Source organism: Microtus pennsylvanicus, chromosome 3 (genome assembly GCF_037038515.1).
Source record: "Microtus pennsylvanicus isolate mMicPen1 chromosome 3, mMicPen1.hap1, whole genome shotgun sequence".
In the NCBI taxonomy this organism is placed as follows: domain Eukaryota; kingdom Metazoa; phylum Chordata; class Mammalia; order Rodentia; family Cricetidae; genus Microtus; species Microtus pennsylvanicus.
Window position 1 is genome coordinate 70065409 of NC_134581.1, and position 26210 is coordinate 70091618.

At 45.1% G+C, this 26210-nt stretch overlaps 4 protein-coding genes across 6 annotated transcripts in view; 3 read left to right on the forward strand and 1 right to left on the reverse strand.

Moving 5' to 3' along the window:
- Window positions 1-4609: 4609 nt before the first annotated feature.
- Window positions 4610-7934, reverse strand: Cryab (crystallin alpha B). Its single transcript, XM_075965945.1, has 3 exons — window positions 7458-7934; window positions 6266-6388; window positions 4610-4950 (listed from the first exon to the last, which is right to left on the reverse strand). Exons 1-3 carry the CDS (start codon window positions 7656-7658, stop codon window positions 4747-4749), a joined length of 528 nt encoding a protein of 175 aa, XP_075822060.1. The 5' UTR covers window positions 7659-7934; the 3' UTR covers window positions 4610-4746.
- Window positions 6723-9802, forward strand: Hspb2 (heat shock protein family B (small) member 2). 2 transcript variants are annotated; one of them, XM_075965943.1, is made up of 3 exons: window positions 6723-6957; window positions 8577-8738; window positions 9149-9802. In XM_075965943.1, the coding sequence occupies exons 2-3, from the start codon at window positions 8645-8647 to the stop codon at window positions 9601-9603; spliced, it is 549 nt and encodes a 182-aa protein (XP_075822058.1). In that variant the 5' UTR covers window positions 6723-6957; window positions 8577-8644; the 3' UTR covers window positions 9604-9802. The 2 variants fall into 2 exon arrangements, with proteins under 2 accessions (XP_075822058.1, XP_075822059.1); XM_075965944.1 differs by lacking the exon at window positions 6723-6957 and having other exon boundaries at window positions 8544-8738.
- Window positions 9803-15387: 5585 nt separating this feature from the next.
- Window positions 15388-20559, forward strand: C3H11orf52 (chromosome 3 C11orf52 homolog). The gene is made up of 4 exons (XM_075967795.1): window positions 15388-15589; window positions 18722-18759; window positions 19667-19737; window positions 20302-20559. The coding sequence occupies exons 1-4, from the start codon at window positions 15516-15518 to the stop codon at window positions 20548-20550; spliced, it is 432 nt and encodes a 143-aa protein (XP_075823910.1). The 5' UTR covers window positions 15388-15515; the 3' UTR covers window positions 20551-20559.
- Window positions 20560-21479: 920 nt separating this feature from the next.
- Window positions 21480-26210, forward strand: part of Dixdc1 (DIX domain containing 1) — an 85899-nt gene continuing 81168 nt past the window's right edge. Inside the window, exons 1-2 of one of the 2 annotated variants that reach the window (XM_075965949.1) lie at window positions 21480-21751; window positions 23418-23509. In XM_075965949.1, coding sequence (XP_075822064.1) covers window positions 23453-23509 — 57 coding nt within the window. In that variant the 5' untranslated portion in view covers window positions 21480-21751; window positions 23418-23452. The remainder of the gene's footprint in view (window positions 21752-23417; window positions 23510-26210) is intronic. The other variant, XM_075965948.1, reaches the window with a different exon arrangement.

The following is a 26210-nucleotide window of genomic DNA, read 5'->3' on the forward strand; positions in this document are numbered from 1 at the left end:
AAGCATAACACTTATTCTAGATTTTCGCTGTACCTGACATTTATGAGTATAAGGAAATTCCTTTCCTTTCTTGTCAATAATCTTTCTCTTGACCTATGGTGCCCTGAAACGGTATCCATGAAAGTGGAGGGTCTGTCAAACCCAGCATCTGGCTGATTGTCACTTGACTTTCTTACTCTGCATTTGGCCTCTTGCTGCCATCACTGGAGGATCCCCCCCCCCCCCCCCCACGTCATTTTAAGCTGTCTTCCCGTTAAGCTAGAGCAGCATTGCCAATGGCAATCCGAGCCCTTCAGCTCTATCTCTTCCTCCAGCCACGTCCTGGATCACTGTTTCTAAAGCCGTCCTTTTATGTTAGCAGGCTCCTTAGCTTCCAGTGGCCACTCATCTGTTTCCTGGCCATCATTCTCTTGGTTTCCACGACTCTGCAGCAAGCTGTTTCTTCCCATTTCTCTGATTGCTTCCTGCGTTGTTTTATGAGCCGGCCTTTCTCCATAGGTCCTTTAAGGTTTCCTTCCCAACCATTCTCTTGTTTGTCCTTTTTTCCACTCTTTGTGCTACTCCCAGGTGATAGGTATCAACCACGCTGCCTTTAGCCGATGTTACATGCTTGCAGATTTCTTTCTTTTTTTTTAAATATTTATTTATTTATTTATTATGTATACAAAATTCTGTCTGTGTGTATGTCTGCAGGCCAGAAGAGGGCACCAGACCTCATTCCAGATGGTTGTGAGCCACCATGTGGTTGCCGGGAATTGAACTCAGGACCTTTGGAAGAGCAGGCAATGCTCTTAATCACTGAGCCATCTCTCCAGCCCCTGCAGATTTCAATCATAATTTTTAATTACATTTATTGTGTGTGTGTATGTTTTCACACAAATGTGTACCACAGTGTACTCCTGTGGGTCAGAAGACATCTTGTGGGCGTTGGTTTTCTTCTTCCACTAGGTGGGTCTTAGGGACAGGACTCAGGTCCTCATGCTGGGCGGCAAGCACTTTTTCTCACTGAGCCATCTCACCGACCCACTCCCAGATTCTCAATGTATGCGTCCATCCCAAATGCGTCCCAAGAGCAGTACATCTAAATACTCAGCTGCTTTCTGAATGTCTTCATCTGAACTCCCAAAGACACGACATACCTAAACGATTCATAATGCTATGTCTTGAAAAGTTCCCCCTCACATATATCTTGGTGAGTTTCATAGCTCTTTGTATATCTTAATCACTTCCTAATTTTAATATTGTATATTACACAATAAGCTCGCTATGCTGTTGTCAAAAATACAGAGTAAGGAGTTGTTTTAGGATTTCCTTTCTCATCCAGACAGATGCACGCCCTGTTCATTGTATGTCCCTGTGATCTGCGTTCGTGTCTTTGACATCTGTATTGCCTTTGTCACATTCCCGACTTCAGTTTCCCGAAATCCTTTCTGATGCCCCCACTTTCCATTTCCTGTCTACTCCTCCATCTCTGTATTTCATTGTAGTAAAAGTGAAAATACTAGGTTGTTGTTCTACTCGCTTGATTTCGTTCCCTCATTGGCTTCTGTTGCCTTCCGGGTAAATTGCAAAGCATTGGTAGAGCCCTTTCCCATTGCTTCTTTTCCCACACTCCTTTCATGCGCCTAGCTCTCTAGTCGGACCAAAATACCCGAGCACTCCACGCTCTTCTCTTCCTAAAGTCATGCTCCTCCCACGCTCACCTTGCCAGCTTCTGAACCATTGAGAATGAGTAAGAGACAAGGGTTACAACTCAGGGTTAAAGTGAGTGCTTAACCTGCCTTTGGCTCTACCTCCAGCACGAAAACCAAAACAAATGCAGTTATGAACTGCCAGACACCTCATTATATAATTATAACAAACAGAAAAAGCACCAGGTCGTGGCGGCACTTGCCTTTCCTTTAATCCCAGCACGGGGGGGGGGGGCAGAGGCAGGTGTTCTCTGTGAGTTCAAGGCCAATCTGGTCTACAGAACAGCTAGGACTACACAGAGAAATCGTATCTCAAAAACCACAGCAACAAGAGCAACAGCAACAACAAATTATCTATCTTTTTATCTATCTATGTATATAAAATTATACTTAAAATTTAAATATAATCTAGTCACAAAGGGCCATATATCAAAGATTACATTTTTAGGAAGTGTCCAAAATAAACAAATCAGTAAAAATAGGCAACTGGTTACCTAGAGCTGAGGGATATAAGATATTACTTGGTAAAATCTAAAATTGACTTTAGGGATAGATGCTCAGGTCTATGGATGTATTATTGAGAGTACACTCTACAATTTAAATGAGTAAATCATATGTAAATAGAATCAGCAATTCTGCCTTAAAATTTTAGTCAAGGGCTTACTCAGTAAAGTGTTTGCTTCACTAAGTTAAGTCCCCAGCACCTACCTTAAAAAATAATAAAAAGACAGCATTGTGCATCTCCACACTGGAGAAAGGAATATCCCTGGCGCTTGCCGGCCAGCCAGTCCAGACTACTGTCTGAGTTAAAGGTTCTGTGAGAGGCATTGGTCCAAGAAAGACCAGGTTTAGGCTGGGGAGACAGTTCAGTGATCTGTGGATAAAGCATTTGATGTTCTAATGCTCTCAACCCATGTAAAGGCAAGCGCAGCACACATGCATGATCCTGGAGGTCCCATAGTAAAAGTGGAGGCAGAGATAGGAGAAGGCCAGGAAGCTAGAAGGCTAGCCAGCCTGGAGCACACAGTGGAAAAAGGAAGGAACTCATCTCAAACAAGGCAGAAAGCAAGGACCTGAGGTTTATCTCTGACTGACATACATGCACCGTGGCATACACATACCCTCATTTATGTACACAAATGTTCACATTAACACATAGACACATACACAGCAAAATTTACATGGAGAACAACTGAGAACAACACCATCAACCTCTGACCTACACCCCCCCCACACACACATGCACGCACACACACGCACACACACATGAACACACACAGACTCACGCACGCACACACGCGCATGCACACACATGTACAAAGACAAAGAATTTTACAGTAACCATCTCCAAGATTTCTTCTACATTTGAAGTAAACATTCTTCCCAGAGACTCCTCCCTCCCTTCCCACCCCCAAACACACACAGACACACAAACACCTCTCTCCTACCTCCACCTTTCCTGCGTCTCAACTCTTCTTAGTGTTCTGTTTTCATTTTTGCAGAATTTTTATTTTGTCAAAAGGATGGGAACTAGGACATCACACCATCACACACACTAACAGAAACGCTACCACTGAGCTAGCCCCTCGGCACTCTTTCCTAGTTTAAAAACAGTCCCTGGGAGCCTTTCAAGTAGACCTCCTTACTGTCCCTTTTACTATGATTGAGTCAGAGCCCTTTAAAGCCAATCACTGAAGACAAAAGGAATTTCCCTGCTTTATTTGCACCAGCTGTGACTGAGCTTGGTCTCTGTTGCAGGGTGCACATGGCTTGGAAGGAAATAACGAACACTGGAACAAATCTTGCCATTGGCTAGACCAAAAAGGGAGAATAGCACTTCTGCATGCAGCCAATACTGATTGATGTACAGACACAGAAATCGAATATGACTTTAAAGAAGAGGGTTTTCTGAGTAGATCATGCTATGTCAGATTATTAGATTATTAGGGAGGTATGGGGTTTTTGTTGTTATTGTTTATTTTTTTGTTGTTCATCTTTTTTTTTTTAGCAACGTATCACTTTTAACCCTTAGAGACTTGAAACTTGACTGGGCATGGTGTTACATGCCTGTACTCTGTTAATCCCTATACTCTGGAGACATAGGTAAGCAGATCTCTGAGTTTGAGGCTAGCCTGGTCTACAAAGTGAGTTACAGGAAATCCAGGGCTACACAGAGAAACCCTGTCTTGAAAAAGCAAAAAAAAAAAAAAGTCGGGGGGCCTGGAGAGATGACTTCACAGTTAAGAACACTGGCTGCTCTTCCACAGACCCCCGGGTCCAACTCCCAGCGCCCACATGGTAGCTAAGAATGGTCCAGCTCCAGGGAATCTGACACTTTCACACCAATGCACATCAAATGAATTTAAATAAATTATCTTTTTAAAAGAAAGAAAAAAGCCAAAGTGAAGGGAGGCAGGGTGTGAATACTTGGCCCTACACCTAAGAGGTTTATTTAATGATTGCCACCCATGCCCTATTTACTGACAACTCTTGTCAAGTCACGCTAAGGTCACCATGTCTCCCGGTGAGGTAATTAATTTCAGAGATGCACCAGAGTCTTTTATGTGTGGCTAGCCAGAGTTTCTCTCTCTAGAGGAACTGATATTCCTTGGACTTTGCCAGGCCATCACTTGTTCTTCTTTTGGGGTTTTTGTTGTTGTTATAGAGGTTATTGTTGTTCTGTTTGTCCTCTCTAATCTACCCCTTACAACTCTGCCCTAACAGTACAGAGTGTGATGGACAAGATCAGAAGACCAGGGAAAGTGGCTCACTCTCCTGGGTTTGTACCACTAGGAAGTGCTGCCAGTCCTTCTGACTCAAAAGTCCTTGGAGTCCCCTGAATCACAGGACGAGAATTGAATCCGTGACATTTGTAGATGTATTTAAAGCACACGGAATATGTACACATGAGACAAATCTGTTGCTGAATGGTATTTTATTAGCTTAATAATCTGGGCCGGCCCTTAGCATTAATAAGCTTCAGCACTCGTCACAGATTTTCATTCGTTGATAGGAAACTTCCTTGTTTTAAAAAATGCGGTGAGAGAAAGGGAGTCTACTTCTTAGGGGCTGCAGTGACAGCAGGCTTCTCTTCGCGGGTGATGGGAATGGTACGCTCAGGGCCAGAAGCCTGTTTCCTTGGTCCATTCACAGTGAGGACCCCATCAGATGACAGGGATGAAGTGATGCTGAGAGGATCCACATCAGCCGGGATCCGGTACTTCCTGTGGAACTCCCTAGAGATGAAGCCGTGCTCGTCCTATCCAAGAGAAGGAAGAAAGAAGCAGAGAAATAAGAATGGGAAACACCATCACTTGGCCCAAACTCAGACATTCCCTTCCCTTAGGTGAGACCAAATGGCCCTGACATCATAAGGACAAAAGAAATATCTGTTTGGTTGTGAAAGGCCTCCAACACTGCAGCAAATATACAGATAGCAAAGTCAAGGGCTGTTCATCCCGGTTTAACCCTAGGATAAAACTGCCCAGATATTACACCTAGGGGCACTAGCCACAAAGGGATGAATCTGTGTTGGTTATCCTTTGGAACTGAGGATCTATGTCCTTGAGGAAGCCCATAAGTTGTCCCAGTTCCTTAGGAATGTCTCAGGATATTCCATAGGATCACTGATATTATATAAGGTGACTATCAGGTCCAGTCACCTTAAGGTGGTCCAGTCTTAAATTATATGAACAAAACTGAAACAGCCTGAGAACATTCAGATACACTAATGACGCACAGGTTCTGAGTTATTAATTTTGATTTGTTTTTTGAGATGAGTAGGATTTCTCTGTGTAGCTGTCACGGAACTAGCTCTATAGACTAGGCTGGTCTTGAACTCAGAGATCTGCCTAACTCTGCTTCCTGAGTCCTGGGATTAAAGGTGTGCACCACCATGCCCGACTGAGTTATCCATTTTTAAGAAGCAATCGTAATCCCTTTTCAGGAAGTCAAGAAAAAGAATTGCCAAAAGTGCCAGAGGAATTGTTGACCTAACCCTTACACCTTCTGAATTGCAAGGATCCACCCAAACAAATCTCAATTCACTGACTTCCTTACACCCAGAAGCCCGAAGCTCCGAAATGTGGACAAACCGTGGGGTTTAGCATTAAAATGAGCAGAAGAAGAGCCATGGAACCCTGCACATCTAAAAGTCACAAGACCAAAATGCCTTCCACCCTGTAGTTAATATCATTATGGACAATAGCCACTATGTACAACATACTCCACCTAAATCAGCGGTTGCCAGTTTTGATTACAGTCTGAAATTATCCAAGGAGGTTTTTGTAAAATGTGGATGCCTGAGTTATATTTTGAAAAGTCTTCTGATATTTCCGTGTCATCAGACAACAAGGCAATCAAAACAAACACTAAGGGACCCTTCTCTCAGCAAAACCATAGCAAGCACAACAGCTCTACCCCTAATTTAGCTTCCTAGCCATTGATCTGCAGCTCTTGCTCTAGTCCCTTCTGCTGGGGGCCTGGAATTCTGCCAGCCTCGGACACTGGCGGCGGTGCCTGGCATCCAATGGGCACTCAGTGCATCCACAAAAGCAACAGACCCGTGCACACACCTGGCGCTCCTCGTGCTTGCCGTGAACTTCAATCACGTCTCCCAGCACCTTGACTTTCAGTTCCTCAGGGGAGAAGTGCTTTACATCCAGGTTGACAGAGAACCTGTCCTTCTCCATCCGCATCTAGAATGACAGTGGTGGGGAAGGGAGGAGAAAAGATGGCAGGATATTTAGTAAATTGGAGAAGACTCACTGTTCTATAGATTTACTTCCTATCCAGGTAATTCATCTTCCTCTTTGCTGCTAAAGAAAAAAAAATCCCTTTCTGAATGACTCTGATGCATGTGAGCCACCATAGTGTTCTACAAGGGACACCTCTTGGTCATCAGTCCCAAACTTTACTTAGAGGCACAGGGAAGAAGATAGGTCACTAGGGGGGCATGGCTTCTGCTGCCTCTCTTCCCAATGCTGGCTTTGTCATTTGTGTAAAAGACAAAGGCCCCTTTTTTTTTTGTTCAGCTCCCTGCCAAGTTTCCTTCCCACTCAATCTGGAATGTTCTGCTGGTCCTGTCCTTCCAAAGCCCTTGCCCACTCAGCTCCTGTTTCCTCACCCTGGAATATTTTTAAACCAGAGTGTTATCTGTGAGAGCTTCTGTTAATCTTATCTGTTCAACCCTTTTCCCACCCTGTTAGGACAAGTCGAGGCTTCCTGGAACAAACGTGCATCCATTCCTCATAAGCCATGGAGTGAGGTGAGTACACTCTCTCAGGCCTGAGAAACCCAGAAAATCAGAGGCAAAGGAAGAGAGAGGTAGAATATAGTGACTGATGTTTCCAGCTCCTTCCAGGGGACATGGAAAGTTCAGAATGAGTGGGCTTCTCTCCAATCTCTATGATTGGAGATGACAAAATACGCCAGGACCTGGTTATTAGGAAGGTAAGTAAGGGAGCTGAAGCAGCTCTTAATGCAAATCATTATGAATAAAGCCAGAAAGGGACACCCTGCTTTATCTTTAGGGGACAGAAGATGAGCTTCACCATGCACAGAAAAGTGTAGCAGGAAACAGAGAAACATCAAACAGAAACAGCTGCCCGAGGGAAGAGGAAAACAGTGACCTCATCTCTCCGTACCTTTGCACACACACGTGCCTGAGATGACTTAAGCAGCCACAAAAAGGGAAACAAACCAAGAAGCAAGTGTCCAGGAGGTTCCCGGAAGGGTGCTCCTGCCCCGGCACAGGGGCAGACTCACCTCTGAGAGTCCAGTGTCAATCCAGCTGGGTGCCCGAAGGAAGGAGGGTGGCCGAAGGTAGAAGGGGCTCAGAGAAGTGGCCGTTGAGAAGAGGTCAGACTCTAACAGATGCTCCCCAAAGAACTGGTCAAAGAGGCGGCTGGGGGAGTGGAAAGGGAAGAAGGGGCGCCGGATCCAGGGGTGATGGATGGCGATGTCCATGGTGGCTAGATGAATGTAGTCTCAGTTGACTGGTCAACTCCTTCAGCTGCAGCTACAGCCAGCCCCTTATATATGCAGTCTTGTGAAGCTTCTGGAATGGTGATGTCAGGGGTTTTATTATCCCAGCTCACCGCCAGTTCATGGAGACTTGTGACAGGATTTGGCAGGGTGACACATACCCAGTACTCACTGAGCTAAGAAAAGAGAAACACAAACACGGCTGAGCTGGCCGGTGACTTGGCATGGTCTTGTTTCACTAGCTCTCTGTCCACTCCCAGGGACACCCACCCCCATCCTTGTTCTCTGGAGCTAGGACAGGGTCAGGAATCTCAAGCAGCTGGTGGCGTGCCCCTCCTCCTCTCCAGTCTTGCATGCCAGGGGAGTTGAGCCAGCAACTATCTTGAGCCTGGGCAGGGACTGGAATCTTCCTAGGTCGGGCCCCAGAGACATTAACTCTTTGTGGTGCCCTAGAGGAGAGCAGTGACCACGAACATGTCAGTCAGTCCCAGGTTATCTGATTAGAACCCTGAGTTGACCTGGGTTCAGGATACCCTGAAATTAAAGAGACAGAAAATGCATCTTGCATCTTTGATGCGATGTGGTGTGCACAGTGCCTACCATTGAGAAGGACAAAAGGTGATACAGAAATGTACAGTTTGTGAAGGCCCAAACCCTCAGGCAGGACACCAATTTCTTTTCCCAACTCACTCCAGGACCAGGACCCACCAGCTGTCCTCCCAGGCCTCTGCAACAGCTGAAGGGTGTGTAGCAGAGGGGACGTAGGGGGTCCAGGCTGTGCTGGTCACACCCTCATCGCACTCTGGGCCCAGGCTCCTGGCCCTCCCCCAGAGGCTTTGCACTATTTTCGGTGGTGTAGACCCCGCCCCCACTCTGACTGAGTCCTGGCTCTCCCTCCAGCTAAAGGGGTCGCGTCGATCTTGTTGGGGTTGCACTTGGGATCAGGGCTGCCAGTCGCAACCTCAGTCATGTCTGGCCGCACAGTGCCACACGCCCACCCAGCCACTGCCGAGTACGAATTTGCCAACCCCAGCCGCCTGGGTGAGCAGCGCTTCGGAGAAGGTATGGGCCCAGATGCTTCCCACCCCCACCTCCTGAAATTCCGGGCTCACCGCCCAGTTTCACTGGCCTCCACACTACCTGGGGCTTAAGTGAACTCCTGGGCCATCTCCCACCCCAGATTCCCCCCTCAAGCCAAGGCTCTCCTCTCGCTACAGACTTCAAGATAGCCTTTAAACCCGCGGGGCTTTGGGTATCCGGGTCTTGCAAGCTGCATACTTTCTGGTTTCGCTTCTGTCCTCCCGATCCCTGCTTGTTTCCCCCATTGCCATCTCATTTCCTTTCCCAGACCCTCTTCAGCAGCTTCCCCACCTGCTCTTCCCTGGCCCACATCTCCTGATCTCGCCTTTCAGCCCCTTGCACACTGCATCTTGCCTCATCCTGCCTCTTGCTTTCTCTCTCTGCACCCCCAGGTCTCCTTCCAGAAGAGATCCTGACCCCCACCCTCTACCATGGCTACTATGTTCGGCCTCGGGCCGCCAGAGCTGGGGAGGGCAGTAGGGCAGGGGCCTCAGAGCTCAGGCTCAGCGAGGGCAAGTTCCAGGCATTTCTTGATGTGAGCCACTTTACCCCCGACGAGGTCACCGTGAGGACTGTGGACAACCTGCTGGAGGTGTCGGCTCGGCACCCCCAGCGTCTGGATCGACACGGCTTCGTGTCCCGAGAGTTCTGTCGCACCTATGTCCTGCCAGCAGATGTGGACCCCTGGCGCGTCCGAGCTGCCCTCTCCCATGACGGCATCCTTAACTTGGAGGCACCTCGGGGTGGCCGGCATTTGGACACGGAAGTCAATGAGGTCTACATCTCTCTGCTCCCTGCGCCTCCTGACCCGGAGGAAGAAGAAGAAGTAGCCAGAGTTGAGTCCTGACTGCCCGCGGGAGAGCCAGCACCCAGTGAATCTCCTGTCTACGTCTCATGGGGATTCCAGAAGTCCACCACCCCAGAGGTAGCAGCATCCTCAGGGGAAGGGATAGGTGTATGGTCCACAGTGTATGGTTTGATTCTTTGATGTGTCATAGCCTTTGATTTAGTTCTGGGTGGAGCTGAATAAACCCAAACTTTGGGGCCTTGTTTGTGCTGCTCCTGTTCTGTAGCATGGAAGACCGAACCGCGAACGGATTGGAAGGTCATAGCGAGCAATTTCCACTGTGAAATGTGCCCATCTTCTCAGCGTCCTAAGCTCACACTTGGATGCTGAGGTCACTCCCGGAAGCTGACACTGGCTCCAGATCAAATTCCTAGCCATAATTTTCTCACAATGCAACAAAAGAGAGAATGATCCTGGGAGGGAGAGGGATAGGCCATCCAAACAGCCCAGAGGGCACTGTCTGAGCTGGTGATTAGAGACACAAAAACAAGGGTCTCCAGGCTGTCTGGCCTTTTTGGGTAGGGGTTAGGAAAATGGTTTTTTGGCTGGGGAGAGTTTCCTAAAGCTCTGGAGTGAATGTTTTGCTTTCCTGTATCAATGGCTTTGTCTCTGGGTCAGGGAAGTTAATCCACCACTATCCCTGAACCCACAGCCTTCCCCTCTTGAGTACAGGGGAGGCCCATCTCTGATTTTGTAATAACCCGTAGAGAGGAAGCACAGACCGCTGTCCTGATCTAAGACTCAGGCAGCTTCCACTGTCATCCTGCCGCGGCAGTGGTCAGGAAGGCTGAAGGCAATTTTAGTGCTGGGAGTGCGGTGTATTCAAAAATGTCGGCTGGTTGGGAGAGGCTGTGCCTTACTCTTCACAGTCAAGAGAATGTGCATATGATTTGAGAGGTATCCTAAAGAGTTCCTTTCTCTCATTCTTATACATACATACATACGTACGTACTCCAGGTTATGGTAGATATCCGAAATTCTTTCATTAATGTGCTTGTTTTTTAACTCAATGTGGTTGTTTTTTTTAACTCTTGGGGGTTAAAAAATCCATCTGAAATCCAAGAAAAGCTATCAGTCCTCTTACCAGAAAAATACACACACTTGCAAATTCCTCAGCTCAGCTTTTTTTTTTTTTGTCAGCTTAGTTTTTGAGATCCCTACCCCACTTAGGGATGTGTGGAACTCCAAGGTAAGAGCACTTCTTCAAATAATTTGATTATTGACTTAAAAATCGCTTTCTTTTCCAAACCAAAGCAAGACCTAGAGTGTAGCTGGGTGACAGAGTGCTTGCCTGACAGGCCCAGACTCCTGGTAGAGCCCCAGCACCCCATAGTGAACGGATACAATAAAAGTATACCTCAGAGAAACAACATTGGCCATATTCACCTCTTCATTTACCTCAGTAAATATTCATCAAGTAATATATAAGCCAAGCAATAAAGTGTGGGAGATAAGCATTGTAGAGATAAATAAGAACTGGGTATCTTTGATTAGCTACCCTTAGTAAACCTAACATCTGGGTGAGAAGAAATACAAAAGGCCTAGCGTAGTCTGTTTTCTTGTTTGTTTGTTTTTTTGAGACAGGGTTTCTCTGTAGCTTTGAAGCCTGTCCTAGAACTAGCTCTTGTAGACCTGGCTGGTTTTGAACTCACAGAGATCTGCCTGCCTCTGCCTCCCAAGTGCTGGGATTAAAAGCGTGCACCACCACTGCCCGGCCCTAGTGTAAGTCTGAAGAGAACAATTTCTCTAACAAAAGAAGCACATACTTTATACCAGTGATCAGAAAACTACCACTTGCTGACCAGGTTTGCCGTGTGTGTGTTTTATCTATTTATCATATATATATAATTATATATATTTGTTTTTTTTTGAGACAGGGATTCTCTGTGTAACAGCCCTGGCTGTCCTGGAACTCACTCTGTAGACCAGGCTGGCCTCGAACTCACAGAGATCCACCTGCCTGTTCCTCCTGAGTGCTAGGATTAAAGCTGTGTGCCACCACCACTTGGCATATATTTTTAAAAGGTTATAAAAGAAAGTCTATATACATGGCCTTTAAACTTAGAATATTTATTTACTCTCTAGCCTTTTGGGAAAAGATTTTTTGACTTGTTCTTGTATTATCAGCTATGAGATTAATAACATTTATCTTTATGCAAAAAGTTAAAAAAATGTGGTTGAGGAAAAGGAGGTATATTACCTCTTTAGTCCTATCACTGCGACACTAAAAAATAGCCACCTTTTTTATAACTATATATAAAAGCTTTAAATAAAAAAAGGAAGTTGGATGTAGTGGCACACACCTGTAATCCCAGCTCTGCAGAGATGGCAGTAGGAAGACTGGGAATCCAAGGTCAGTCCTCAGCTCCACCATGAGTTTGAGGCCTGTCTAGACTTCATGAAACCCTGCCTGAAAAAAAATAATAAAATAAAGATATTCAAATTCTCAGACTTCAGCCTGAGCAGTTTCATAATTTCTTTTATAGCTGAACTTTATTGGCTTACTTGTTTGAGGGAAGCAAGGCCTTACACTTATTAAGCCCACACTCTACCTACTCAGCCCTGAGCTTGTCTAAAAAAAAAAAGACTTTTTTTAAAATTTATTTATTTATTATAGAAAAAAAAGACTTTTTAAGAAGGAAACATTTAGCTGGGCAGTGGTAACTCACACCTTTAATCCCAGCACCAAGGAGTCAGAGGCAGGCAGATCTCTGTGAGTTCAAGGCCAGCCTGGTCTACAAGAGCTAGTTCCAGGACAGGCTCTAAAACTACAGCGAAACCCTGTCTCAAAAAAAAAAAAAAAAGAAGAAAATATTTGAAAATCTCTAATTTAATAGAAACCTCCACTTCATCAAAATTCTTTTAAAGTAGTTGGGAGGTGGTGTTGCACGCTTTTAATCTAAGGACTTGGGAGGCAGAGACAGGTGGATCTCTGTGAGTTCGAGGCCAGCCTGGTCTAGAGAGCAAGTTCCAGGACAGCCAGGGCTACAAGAGAAACTCTGTCTCAAGAAAACAAAACAAGACAGAAGCACAAAAGGGGAGCACTGGGTAAGGCAAGGAGACAGGTCTGTTCTTAACCAAGAGGAATCCTGTCTACCTGCATGCAGAGCAGACCTTCAGCACTGCCACTGGTTTTCTAATATTTAGGATGTGACTTTAAGGAAGATAGCTGTGGAGCTGAATCCAAAGGTCAACCATTTTTCATGTAACTGTACCTACCAAACAACCTGCTTTTAGAAGAAAACATATAGTAATTTCAATGCTGGGTAATTGTTTTAAAAACACTTTAGTACTGAAAGTTTTAACTTCATGATGCAATGATTACTATGAAAACAATGGGTGACTATTTGTCATGGAATTTCACAAAGCATCAGTTACATGATGCATGAAAGATTTTTTTTCCTTTCTAATAAACAATTGTATTTCTGGATCTCAAAAAAAAAAAGAAAACAAAACAAAACCTTCTTTTAAAAGTTATTAATCAAGTTCTGTGACATTTTGAGCTTCAGAGACTTGGAATTTCACAAATAGCCTATTCATTTTTCTTTTTGGAATTTATATATACAAATATATATTTACAAACATACATTTATATGTGTGTATATACAAGTATTTGCATATATAAATACTTACATATATCTACACAATATATATGTGTATACACATCTATGTGTGCAGATATGTATATGTAAGTATTTATATGTGTAATAATAAATATACATATATACATACACACACATACACACACACACACATATATATATATATTCCCTTCTGCCTCAGACTCCAGAATATCTAGAATATCTGCAACTATAGGCTGGCACAGAATCTTAAAAGGCTTGGGTCCTGGAACGCTAGCTAGGAATGTCAAGGGAATGAAGAACAGATGCACAGACACACATATAATGAGGCCGGGTTCAGGTTCTCTAGTACCCCAGCATGTTTATTAGATAAAGCACAGAGAAAAGTCAGCAAACTTTGGGGAGGAGGAGGTCGAAGTTGCTAGTCTTTTTACACACCGATCAATTGCTCATAAACATTCATACTCGAAAGGCTGAGCCCGTATCAAAATATACGTTCACTCAGGACTTTGGCCACACAGGGCATCCTGCATGCTGGCAAAACCAGGGCTGACTTGTTTCTTTTAAAGCTCCTCCTGCCCCCAAACACACTGCAATTGTGCTTCGTCCTTCCACTCACATCTTGTAGCACTTTCTGTACCACCCCCCACACGCACACATATAACTTTCTTTTATAACACACTGACGATAGAGCTTGAAAGTCAACTAAAATCATTCCAGACGTGCACTTTCCAGGTCAGATTTCAATAGAATACTCAATTCGCCTGTGTTATCTCTCCACGCTTGTATTAATCTGCTTAAGGCATATCAGGTTTTAGACCCCAAGTGCTTTTTGTCTTCCCTGTGGAGGTTTCTGGCCCCCTGTAAATTACCTAAAGAGTTGGCTGGCAATGGAGCAGGTTATGAAGGGCTTTGAGAATTCTATGCCATAAGTGACAGGAAATGACTCCTGGCTTTTGAGCCAGAGAGATGAAGCAGGTAACAGGATGAAAAGAATATAGTTAATAGTAAAATACAGAATGGCCTGAAGCATGTGCAAGGATTGGAATACGAGATACTAAAATAAAATGCTTTACCATCTGATCAGTGGCTGAGAACAAGAAGTAATAATAGTAAGAATAGCTAAGACTTACTGAGTGAGTTCCATGGGCCAGGCCCTGGACTAAAGCTTTATACAGATTCATCTCATTCCAGACTCACGAATGGAGAAGGCGACCACTCTCATCCCCATTTTTCATCAGGTGGGGAGGATTTCAGAAACCAACATACTCTGTGGAGTGCAGGGCTGATTATGGACATCACAGGGCAACACTTAAGATGCCAAGAAAATGTTTAGGATTGGAATTATGGGTTCCAAAGATTTTCTTGGAGCCGTCTTTTTCCCTTTTGTCGTTGCCGTTGATTTGAGACAGGGTATCTCTATGAATTTCTGGCTGTCCTGGACCTTGCTTGGTGGACTAACTAACCTCAAACTCACAGAGATCCCCATTCCTCTGCCTCCCGAATGCTGGGATTAAAGGCATGCACCACCATACCCAACCTGGAAATGTATTTTCTAAGGGAATTCGCTCAGCTGTGTCATAGGTGCCGGTCAGTGAGTAACGGGTCCAGATCTGGGTCATTGGAGGCAGAAACTCCAGCCAGGTGTAGGTGGAGATTTTGTAGTCCTCCGCTGGGAAGAGGACAGTCAGTGCTCCATTCCAACCACAGAACCATCTGCTTTATACCAGAAAGAGGATTAGGTAATGCATCCGGGGCGATTATGCTTCACTGTGCTGGAAATCTAGATGGTAAACGGCTAGGAGGTTTGCCCCGGCTAATTCTAATAGTGAGAATGTGAGAGCATTCCATTTCCCCCCATTTCGTGTTCCAAAAGCCTCTAGGATTCAAACCCATATTGTTGTGAACATAAGAAACTTGTACCAACTACCTTGACAGTAAAACTCAAACCTACGGGTGGTAGGGCGGACATGAGGGGGGTGGGGCTGTGCTCGGTTAAGGATATATTTCAAAGGCAGTGAGATGCAGGGAGAAACATTTCCTGTGGAGACTCGGAGCCCTTTTGTATCTCAGGTTTCTTTTTAAAACGAAGCTTGCAGCTCCAAGTTTACGGTTTCATCAAAAGAAGCGTCAAATCCCAAAGGTGAGATAACTCTCACCTAGAGTCCTTGTGTGTTTCTACCCTCCGGCTGGGAACAGTCACCTGGGAATGATTCCACCAGGTGGCTTCCAAGGGCCAACCTACTTGGTTGAAATCTGACACTGACAGCGACTCCCTGGGAGCTGCTGCGCTTCGCTCAACAGCGAACCAGGAAATGCGCAAACCTCTTTATGTCGGAACACCAGCTGGGCTTCCTGGGAGACACATCCGCCATGGGAAACAGACTGTGCTGTGGGGGAAACTGGTGAGTAGGGTCGAGAGGTGGAGGGGACCGTCTCTGGTGGGTGGTGGATATGAAACCCTGAGAATCAGAGAGGGCCTGGAGAGACCGTGCCTTCCTCCACCCGCCACGTCCTGGATCGAACCCTAGAGCAGTACCTTAGCGGGGCTTAGAACACACAGCACTCTGTAGAGGGCAGAGTTAGCTGGACTGGTGAACCGGCCTTGATTCTCTCTCCTCTCCTTTCTTTTTCTTGCTCTACTTTTCTTCTTTTCCCAGATCATAATATTTGGAGCGTCTGACCGCTCTTTAGGTGCATTCACTTATAATCTCGCTGAACTGTCCCAACACTTCTATGAGTGGTCTTACCGTTGCTCCCATCATAAACCAGTCAGGAAGCAGAGGCGCGGAGAAGTTAACTCATATGTCTGTCACATGACTAGGAACTTAGCAGGTAAAACAAGATTCCAAGCCAGTCAGCTCGGCTTCAGAACCCATACTTTCCTGGCTAGGTAATCACAGAGGCAAGCATGGATTGAGCAACAGGATTTGGACAAATGTTTGTTTGAAATGGCAGAAGTGGGAAGAAGAGTGTCCATGGGAAATATAGCTTTTATGCTGTTTGCTGTGTGGCCTCAGGCAGGCCTGTAAATTCTCTGAGCCCTCACATTTGTAAAATACACAGCCCCTATTGTCTGCAGCATGGGTTTGTTTGGAGAGCAAAAGCTAGTAAAAATGAAAAACAAAAATAACAACAAAAATACCTAATAATAGATTATTTGTGGTTTTATAACTTTCCCCCTGGGTGTTCACCACTACTACAAACTCCCAAATATGGTTCGATTCTGTCAGCTGCCTTCTAGCTATATTATTCCATGTCTGGGGCAGAGTTCAAAGATACTTATCTACAAATGAGCATCACGTGTAGAGAGAAAAGTGAGGTACATTGGGAAGCATCTAAAATTTGAAGACAGAATACTGGACTCAAGTCCTGTGCCTGCTAGTTCATTTGTCTATTTGGTTATTAAACAAATATTTACTGAGCATGTGCTCTGTACCAGGAAGTAATAGATGCAGAAGGTAGCAATAAAAAAAATTGCCTAAGCATGGTGGTACATGCCTTTTGATCCCAGAGGTTGAAAGGCAGAAACAGATAGTTCTAGGGTAGCCATGACTACATGGTGAGATCCTGTATCAAAACAAACAAACAAAAAATAGGTCTCTGTCTATATTTACTTTTTGTTTGACTTTTGAGGCAAGTTTTCTCTATGTAGACCTGGAACTCACTTTATAGACCAGGCTGGAATTGAGCTCACAGAGATCACCCTGTTTTTGCCTCCCTAGCACTGGGATTAAAGGTGGACACCACCGAACCTGGCCCTTATTTAATTTTTTTTTTGTTTTGTTTTTTGAGACATGGTTTCTCTGTGTAGCCTTGGCTGTCCTGGATCTTGCTCTATAGACCAGGCTGGCCTCGAACTTACAGAGGTCTTCCTGTCTCTGCCTCTCAAGTGCTGGTATTAAAGGTGTGTACCACCACCGCCTGGCTTAGTTTGCCATTTTCTATATCTACCATTTATGTAGTGACTCACCAATATTGATGATTTAGGAAGTTTCCTATTTGGAAATAGTTCCTACCTATGCATGGTTATATATTAATATGTGAGAGTGATACATCAGACAGTATACACATTTATGTTTAAAGATCTTTATCCTTATCGCCACGTGCATTCTGAAAGGGTTGTTCCAAGTGTTATTCTTATGACCCCTGTGGAGGATGGCCCATTTAAGTTCTTTTAGTCTAAACTCGTTCTGTCACCTGCAACCATCAGGTTGACTCTGGGTTCAACGCAACATCCAACTTAGGAACAGGTTCTGTGCACTGAAGTTGGGTGACTATGGTCATGTATTCTCTAATTAGCATTCTTTCTGTCCACTTAAGCAGAAACAAGCAGGAAAACAGGAGTGACAAGGGGCAAGGTGTTGTTCCTTACCTGACGACTCTAGCAAGGCGGTTGTAACACAAGGCAAGAGACGAAGTAGTGGAGGAAGAAGCTGAAAGACCAGAAGCTGGTTTTCTGCCAAACCACTTAGTGTGTAGCTAAAGACCATCTACCTGGTTCTAAGGAAGTTGCCTCAAAACTGAAAATCACTCCAAAAGAGAGTGTAGAAAACACGTATGGAAAAATCCTGGTTCCCCCACACCACAGGAATTCAGTCAACATGATTTAGATATCTGCACGTCTCTCTCTCTCTCTCTTTCTCTCTCTCTCTCTCTCTCTCTCTCTCTCTCTCTCTCTCTCTCTCTCTCTCTCTCTCTCATTTCCAAGAGAAGGAAACTTCCTGAGGAGAGGCAAAATCAGACAGACAGGGCTCTGGTGAGATTTGGAAATATACTAGCAAGAATAGACACCCATAGTAAGCCTGAAACTATTCACCCCGTTTCCTGAGACAAGTGCTGTTTCCCTGGACATCAGTCATTGACAGTCACGTAGACACGCAGGCTCCACGAGGACCCCGGGAGCGGGGTTGCTGAGTCACCTCCCAAGTTCAGTGTTCCCAGTTCTGGAGATGGAGTGCTCCAAAGGGCATTAAAGGTTAAGCAAAGCATTTCTCACTTCTGTTAACTAAAAACAAGGATGGGGCAGCAAGAAGGGTAGCCACTTACTGGAAGAGGGCTTTGCAGGACTAGATAGCCCTGGTTGTCATAGTTCCTAGGACTCCCTGAACTCCCAGGTTGCCAAAGACTGCACTCCACCCCCATCCCCAAAAAATATCACTGAAGATTCAGTTTCTGGATCCAGGAATATATTCTATAATTTGGCAGCTTTCCCTTAGCCTCTACTGGGACTAGCTTGATGGACAATCCCAAAATAGCCTTCAAGCCAGCAACATCCTTGGCAATAGTGCCTGGTTGCCTAAACCTGTATTTTGGGTTTGGTTATGTCAGTTTTACCACTCTACTTTCCAGAACCATCCATCTGGGAGAGGTCTTGTAGCCTTTACAAGTACTTTCAGGCTGACCCTGGCACAGAGCGAATCTGTGGGGTGGTGGGAGAATGTCCTCCAAGACTGTGAAGGAGAGACCACAGATCAACTGGAATGGGGCAGAACATGCAGAACTCTTGACCATGGGTGATCTGCTTTTCTACACAGGAGCTGCCCATCAACGTTCCAGAAGAAAAATAAAACAGGTAATAGGGGAGAGGGTACTGAGGCCAAGGGAAATCAGAGAAGGCAGTAAGGCCAACATCCTTGGAGAAGGCAAAGAAAAGAGACATGACTTTGGATAGACAAAGGGAGGTGATATAACAAAAAGATTCTTTAGTTTATTGGGTCCAAGGCTAGCTCCGAACCTGTGGACTTTGCCTTTCCCATCACTTCAGAGTGGCAGAGTTAGTTCCTCATGCTTTCATTTGTCCACAAAATACAATCGAGCTCTTGTATTGTAGGTGAGCCATTCTGTGGGTTCCTAATGAGGAAGAGACATCCAGGGGAAGGTTCCAAGGTCTCAGCTCTGGAAGAGCTGAAAGTCAACTGTGAGAGGCAGATTCATGTAAATACATAATTATAATATTATCCATTCATGCTGTAACAGAATACAGAGAAAGCACTGATGCCATGGGAATAATGTCAAGTTCACAAGTCAGTAGAAGAGGGTGCCAGCAGAGGCAGAGGAGTTAGCTCTTGCAAATTTGGGGGGGAGAAATAAATGGTTTGATTGAAAGTGGCCCACTGGTGTGGCTGAGCACGTACTACATTTTTGTAGTAGCCTGTTCCCAGGTCCACTGTAGATTTCCCAAGGCAGAGGAAATAGCTTACTCATCCTTATCTCCCCAGAGTATGGCCCAGAGCCTAGCATAGTGTGAGCTCTGGCTGTTGAGCAAGGAGGATGGAAGACAGTCAGGGAGAGAATGGGCCAGGTCGTCTATCCGGGAAAGTCTGGGTGTGGGTTAATAGAAGTGAAAGAAGGAGGAAGGCAAACAGGGAGATTCGCTAGAAGCCCACTTCAATAGTTTATCTAATAGACATTTGAAGAGGGCAGTCTCAGTAGAGACAGGGAAGAGAGAATGAGTTTAAGTTGGCTTTCTTCCCCCACAGGGAGCCAAGCAAGACCCACATTGAGCATACTGAAGCAGCAACAGCAGCAGCTGTGTCAGAACAGCACAAAGGTAATGACAGGCCTCTGTCTCCTCTCAGGCCACACCCACTCAGATGTGGGATCCCAGGGCTCAGGGTTTTCACCCTCAGACAGAGTCCTTGCAACCATCTGTAGAAATTGCTGTGTCAGTCTGGGAAGATGGTTCAGCAGGTAAACCACTTACGTGCAAGCCTGCCTATCTGAGTTCGGATCTCCAGAACCCACATAAAAGCCACAGGCAGCTGCAGAAGTTTCTTTGATCCCAGCATTTCTCTCTTGGGAGATGGGAAACAGAGACAAGGGGAATCACTAGACATTCTCCAGACAGCTAGCCTGGCGTATGCAGCACTGAGCAAGAAAGACCCTGTCTCAAACAAGATGGAATGCAGGGACCTTCTCCTGAGGTTGTCTTCTACACGTGTGTGTGTGCACACACACATATATACATACATACACATGTATGGTGTGGGGAATTCATACTGTGTTACCTGGCCTCCCAAAGGACCAAAGTAAAGGGACCTCTCACCCACTCTGCATGGGAGGTGAGGGGCAAACCAAGGCAAGAACCTCTCTTAATTCTATTGACTTCCCCCAGGACTGTGGAACAACAGGACCAATGTACGAGCAAGTGTTACACCGGCCTGTATCTCAAAAGAAAAGTTCAGACTCCGCATCGGAGGAGAGCCACTTGCATTATGCGGACATTCATGTGCTCAGCCAGATGCAGCCCTATTCTAGCAAGCAGGTGAAACACCGGCATGTAGACACCGCTACAGAGTACGCCACTCTCCGCTTCCCTCAGGCCGCACCTCGGTACGACAGCAACCATGGAACCCTGGTGTGAGCCCTTGGAAGGACTTACTGGTTTCCACAATTTTACAGTTCTGTGGGGGACAGTCTACTGCTTTTCGAGAACAGGGGTGTTGGCCGTTTTTCAACCTCAAAGGACACCAGAACATCGGTGAATCTTTTGGTTTGCCACTGTTATTGTGGAGTTGTGGTAAGGCTAGGCAGGATGAGTGCCAAATATATATATATATATGTAAGAGTGTAAAACAGTCGTCCTTTGACCACTAACATTATTTGAACTCTCAAATTCAACAAGAACCCTGTATGCACTTTGGCTGTTTCTGGTAGGAATTATTTAACGATATTTGGGTTTTTTGTTCATTCGCTGCGCAGCTGAGGATGGCCTTGAAATCCTGATCAATTCCACTCTCTCACCCACAGTGCTGGGACTACAGACACATGACCACTATGCTCAGCTATTCACATCCCCTTTACACACCTTTACTTCAAAATCGCAGAGGAAGCGCTCTGGGGGAGCTCTCTGAGCCTTTGCACACAGCCCCGGGGACTGCTGAGGACAATTAACCTTGTAGCTGGATCAAGGGCTCCAGACCTTAGCAGAGATGGGAACCGGGACTGTTTCTAAAGTCTTCTCCAACCACGGTCCACAAGGACTTCAAGTTGCGCACACTAACAGCCAGGAGAAGATAGCCTGGAGAAACTTTACTTGCAAGACTGTTAGCGCTCGTCTAAGGAACCGTTAGGATCAATAAATAAATAGTATGAAGAACGGGCTGAGTGATTGTTCCTGGGGCCGGGTTTTGCAACGTGTCCCAGCCCACATTGTGGAAGGGTCCAGCCAATAGAGATGCCCGCACACTCTCTAGTTAGCAGTTGGGATTCGGCTCGGCGAACAGAGGGCAAGCTCCCATTGGCTGAAAGAGGGAAGTGGGTGGGACCATATGAGCGGGGGTGGGAACATGTAGACGTAAGGCCTAGCGAGGAGGCCGGCACGGGGTGTAGTCTGGACGCTAGAAGGCGGGGCCAGAATGGTGGGGGCGGGTTCTTGGTCTACTGGAGGCGGGGCCTGCAAAACAGTAGGCAGACCAAGGCTTGCACTGGTTGGCTCTTGTCCCAGGCAAGCAGGCCCGACCTATGCAAACCTCCGTGTCTCCATGGCAGCAGAAACGCGCAGCTCAGAAGACTTGTCCGCCAGCCTGGAAGATGCTAAGCCAAACGGGCCTATAATTTAAGAGGTAGGTGTCGAAAAGTGCTGGGTAGCTAAGATATATTATCACCTGTTGAGCATCCAGATCGGAAGTAGGGACACATATAGAGGGGGCGAGGTGTGGGGGTGGGGTGGGGGAAGGGGCAGAAGTTTTGGGGTCTGAGCTCTCTCTGAACCCCTTAGAGTCTTAGTGTACAGTTCTGCTTCAGACTTTAGAGCCTGCAGATGAGCTGTAATTCACTTCCCTTTCTTAACCCATCGTACCTCTCTCCCAAAATGTACCTGTTGATTCGTTAAGAGGATGATTCCCTGAAGTTGAGTACTAACAAGGGAATTACAGCGCTCACACACGCACACACGCGCGCGCATTAGTGTCGATAGTATCGGTTTTGTAGAGAGTTTATGCGAATTTACAACGGTTGTAGAATTACATACAATTCAGCCGTCTCGTAATCATCATTATCACCACCACCGACCCAGAAATCGTCAGACTTATTCACTGACACAGACCCAGTTTGTAAGTGGGTTCCAAAGACGTGGGCTGGAAGACTGCTTTCCCTGCGAACTGGTGGAGTAACTCCCTGGCTTATTTTCTATGTGTTGTGTAGGAGTAAACAAAATAATCGTTTCTAAAGGTTCTTAACAACAAGGATCAAATAAAATGCTGTAGGTAGCATTATGTAAACATAAAATTCTGTTGACAACATCTGCCTTAGAATTATAAACGCTTGGCTGGAGAGATGCATCAGAGGTTAAGAGAACTGGCTGCCCTTCCAGAGGTCTTGAGTTCAATCCTAACAACCACTAACTTGGTGGCTCACAGTCATTTATAGTGGGATCCGATGCCCTCTCCTGGCATAAAGTCGTACATGCAGATAGGGCACTCCCATAAAATAAATGAATAAATTAAAAAGAAAAGAGTTATAAATGTTAAACCAGGTGTGGCATGTTCACCTGTGACCTCACCACTTGAAGAGTGGAGACAGGAGGAACAGGAGTTCCAAGTCATTCTCTATTTCTATATTCTCTGTTCTATATTTCTATATTTATATAATTTCTATTACAAAGAAAATTGGAGGCCAGCCTGGGTTATATGGATCCCTTTCTCAACCTTCCACCTCAATGTATAAACTGTCTGTGGAGGTCAAAAGTTCTGAGTATAAAGAATAAGTTTCTGAAGAATGAAATGTGTGTCTGCAGCAGATCATCTGGTGTTTCTTCTGCTATCTGAATACATCCTATGGATTGTTTTTTTGAAAAGTGTAGGAAAGATGAGGGGGCAAGAAAGCATCTTTCTTATTTCTGTGAAAACCTAGATTAAAATTGCTTTAAAATGTCACTGAAGAACTAGAGAGATGGCTTGGCTGTCAAGAGTGGTTACTGCTCTTCCAGGGTACCTGCATTTGGTTCCCAACAGCCAAGCTCACAACCTCCAGTAATTCCAGCTCCAGGGGACCCAGCCCCACTTCTGACCTCTGCAGTCTCCATCTCCATCCCCTCCTACACACAACACATAAGAGAAAATCCAGCTGAGAAGACCCTGTTGCGGTTAAATAACTTAGCTGCTCCTCGGCCTCCTAAGTCTTATACCAAGATGAGTTAAGTTGGGACCAGACTCCTCCTAGGTTAATTTAGCTTTTGAAGTTTTTCCTTCTCCTATGTATTTTCATTTATCATTTTTTTCCTATTTTAAGGTGGCCCTGAATCAGCTCTTCTAGGGACACTGAAGATGGGGACTCAGGTGGTTATGAGAGTCTGTAACTCCGCGATGCCTGGCGCGCCCTCTGTAAGTTCTGGGGTATCGTCAGGAGTGTGATGACCTTACAGACGTGTCAGTGATGCTCCACAGGGTGTAGAGCTGAGAATAAGATATTCACCTTTCTTTTTTACTTCTCCTTCTTGTAGGAATTCTAACTCACTTTAGCATTAATTCATTACTTTCCCCCAGAAATTAATAAATCCAGGTAAAGGTTGAGAAACTCTAGCTGCTAGTCAGTATATATGCATTGTTTAAAGTTTGTTCAAACGTGTTATTTACACAGCATTTGAGAAACATTCCAGAGTATGATTAAAATTTAAAACTAACCCAGAAGTCTCCCACTCAAAAGCAAACTATGACTATTCTATCTTTATTCTTCTGGTGTTTTTATCTATGAAAATGTTTTCCATGAGATCATATTATATACAAACTTCGATGTTGTTGACTTTGCTACGTGTATATGTGTCATTCATTTTTATTATTTCACTATTTTACTTTATGTGTGTGAGTGTTTTGCTTCCATATATGTCTAAAACACCACAAGCTTAGTGTTGACAGAGGCCAGAGGAGGGTGTTCAATCCCCTGGAACTGGAGTTACAGACAGTTGAGAGCTGGCGTGTGGGTGGTGGGGATCAACCATGGCCCTCTGGAAGAGCAACCAGTGCTTTAACAGCTGAGCCATCTCTCCAATTCCTGCTAGATTGACTTCTTGAGACAGAGTTTTGCTATGTATCCGGGTGTGGCATTAAAATCACTGTGTGAAAATTAAATTAAAATCACAGGCTGGCCTCAAACATGAGGCACTCCTCCTGCCTTAGCTTTTGGAGCTCTGAAATCACAAGTATGCACTACAATGCCTAGACGGGCTATAATCATCTTGACCATTTATCAGTCTCTTGTTGTTGGACTTCTAAATATCTCCACCACTCACATTGAAAATAACCAACTTGACGGCCAGAGAGGTGGCTCCTCAGTTAAGAGCCCTGACTCCTTTTGCAGAGGACTTGGATTTGAATCCCAGCACCCACATGGGAGCCCACAGATGCCTCCCGGGGATCTGATGCCCTCTTCTGACTTCTTTTTTTTTTTAAAATGTGTAGCCCAGGCTGGCCTCGAACTCGTGATCCTCCTGCCTCTGCCTCCTTCAGCAAATCCTACCGGCGTGCGCCACCACAACCGGCCCTCTTCTGACTTCTGTGGGGACCCTGAACGCATGTGAATAGACACCTGCAGGAAAAATTTACATATTAAAAAATAAGCAACTTAAGAATACTTGAAAAGATAGGAACTTCTTTTTCACCCATGAATTGGTATTTAATTGTCATCCCTTTATTATGTATACGGTTTACATATTAAATAACATTCTAGTAGAATGATTTGATATATATATCAAAAACAAATATATATATATATATATATATATATATATATATATATATTTGGTTTTTTTTGAGACAAGGTTTCACTATAGCTTTGGTGCCTGTACTGGAACTAGCTCTTGTAGACCAGGCTGTCCTCAAACTCACAGAGATCTGCCTGCCTCTACCTACCACATACTGGGATTAAAGGCATGCACCACCACCACCCAGCCAAAATACAGTTTTAAACAGAAGAAAAAAAAGGAAGCATTTTTAGGGTACAGGACCCTTCCCTACAGAAATAATTTTTTTGTTTTTTATTCTATTATTATTATGATGAATATTTTTGTTTTGTTTTTGAGACAGGGTTTCTCTGTAGCTTTGGAGCCTGTCCTGGAACTTTCTCTGTAGACCAGGCTGGCCTCGAACTCACAGAGTGAGCCTGTCTCTGCCTCCCGAGTGCTGGGATTGAAGGCGTCTGCCATCACTGCCTGGCTCAGAAAAAAATATTTAAACATCAGCTCAGAATGTGTTCAAGCTGGGCGATGGTGGCGCACGCCTTTAATCCCAGCACTCGGGAGGCAGAGGCAGGCGGATCTCTGTGAGTTCGAGGCCAGCCTGGTCCACAAGAGCTAGTTCCAGGACAGGAACCCAAAAAGCTATGGAGAAACCCTGTCTCGAAAATCAAAAAAAAAAAATTGTGTTCAGTGACTAGTCATGTCTAGTTCCTATCTCACTAATGGCCAATGGAGTTGGAAGGAGAAGCCCAGCTTTCACAACCACGCTCTTGGAGGAAGAACACATGTTGGATTACTTTGCAATGCAAAATTTTTTTTCCTGTTGCTTCAATACAAAGCAAGTTGGTTCCATATAACCAGATATGAGCATTTTATAGAGTAAGTAACCTATAAAGGAAGAATTGTGATTTTAGATTTTGCGTACATCCTTCAGAGGGCAGCTGAATGTCAGAAATCTGGATCCTGAGATGTGAGGACCCTGGGTCCTAATAAAAGATCGGTTTTTGCTAGTGTAATTAATAATGGTGAGGCCTCTGGTGATTGGCAGTGCAGAAGGTGCACTTAAGGTATTTTCCTAATAGAGACCCAAGGGTCACTTCCAAAACATCCACCAGATGTCGCTGTCTTGGTCTGATTTCCAACCATGGGATATTTATTTGGCTGACGACTTGTGATTAAAAAAAAAAAATGTGTAGCATGCATTTGCATATCTGCTTTGGCATGGTTATATTAAGCACTGCTGTCTGGTGGTTACTTTGGCAACCTTCCACCGTAGTCTCTCACTACTGTGTCTTGTTCCTTTTGCCCATTCCTGGCTATCACATACACGCTATGCACTCTGTCCCCTTATT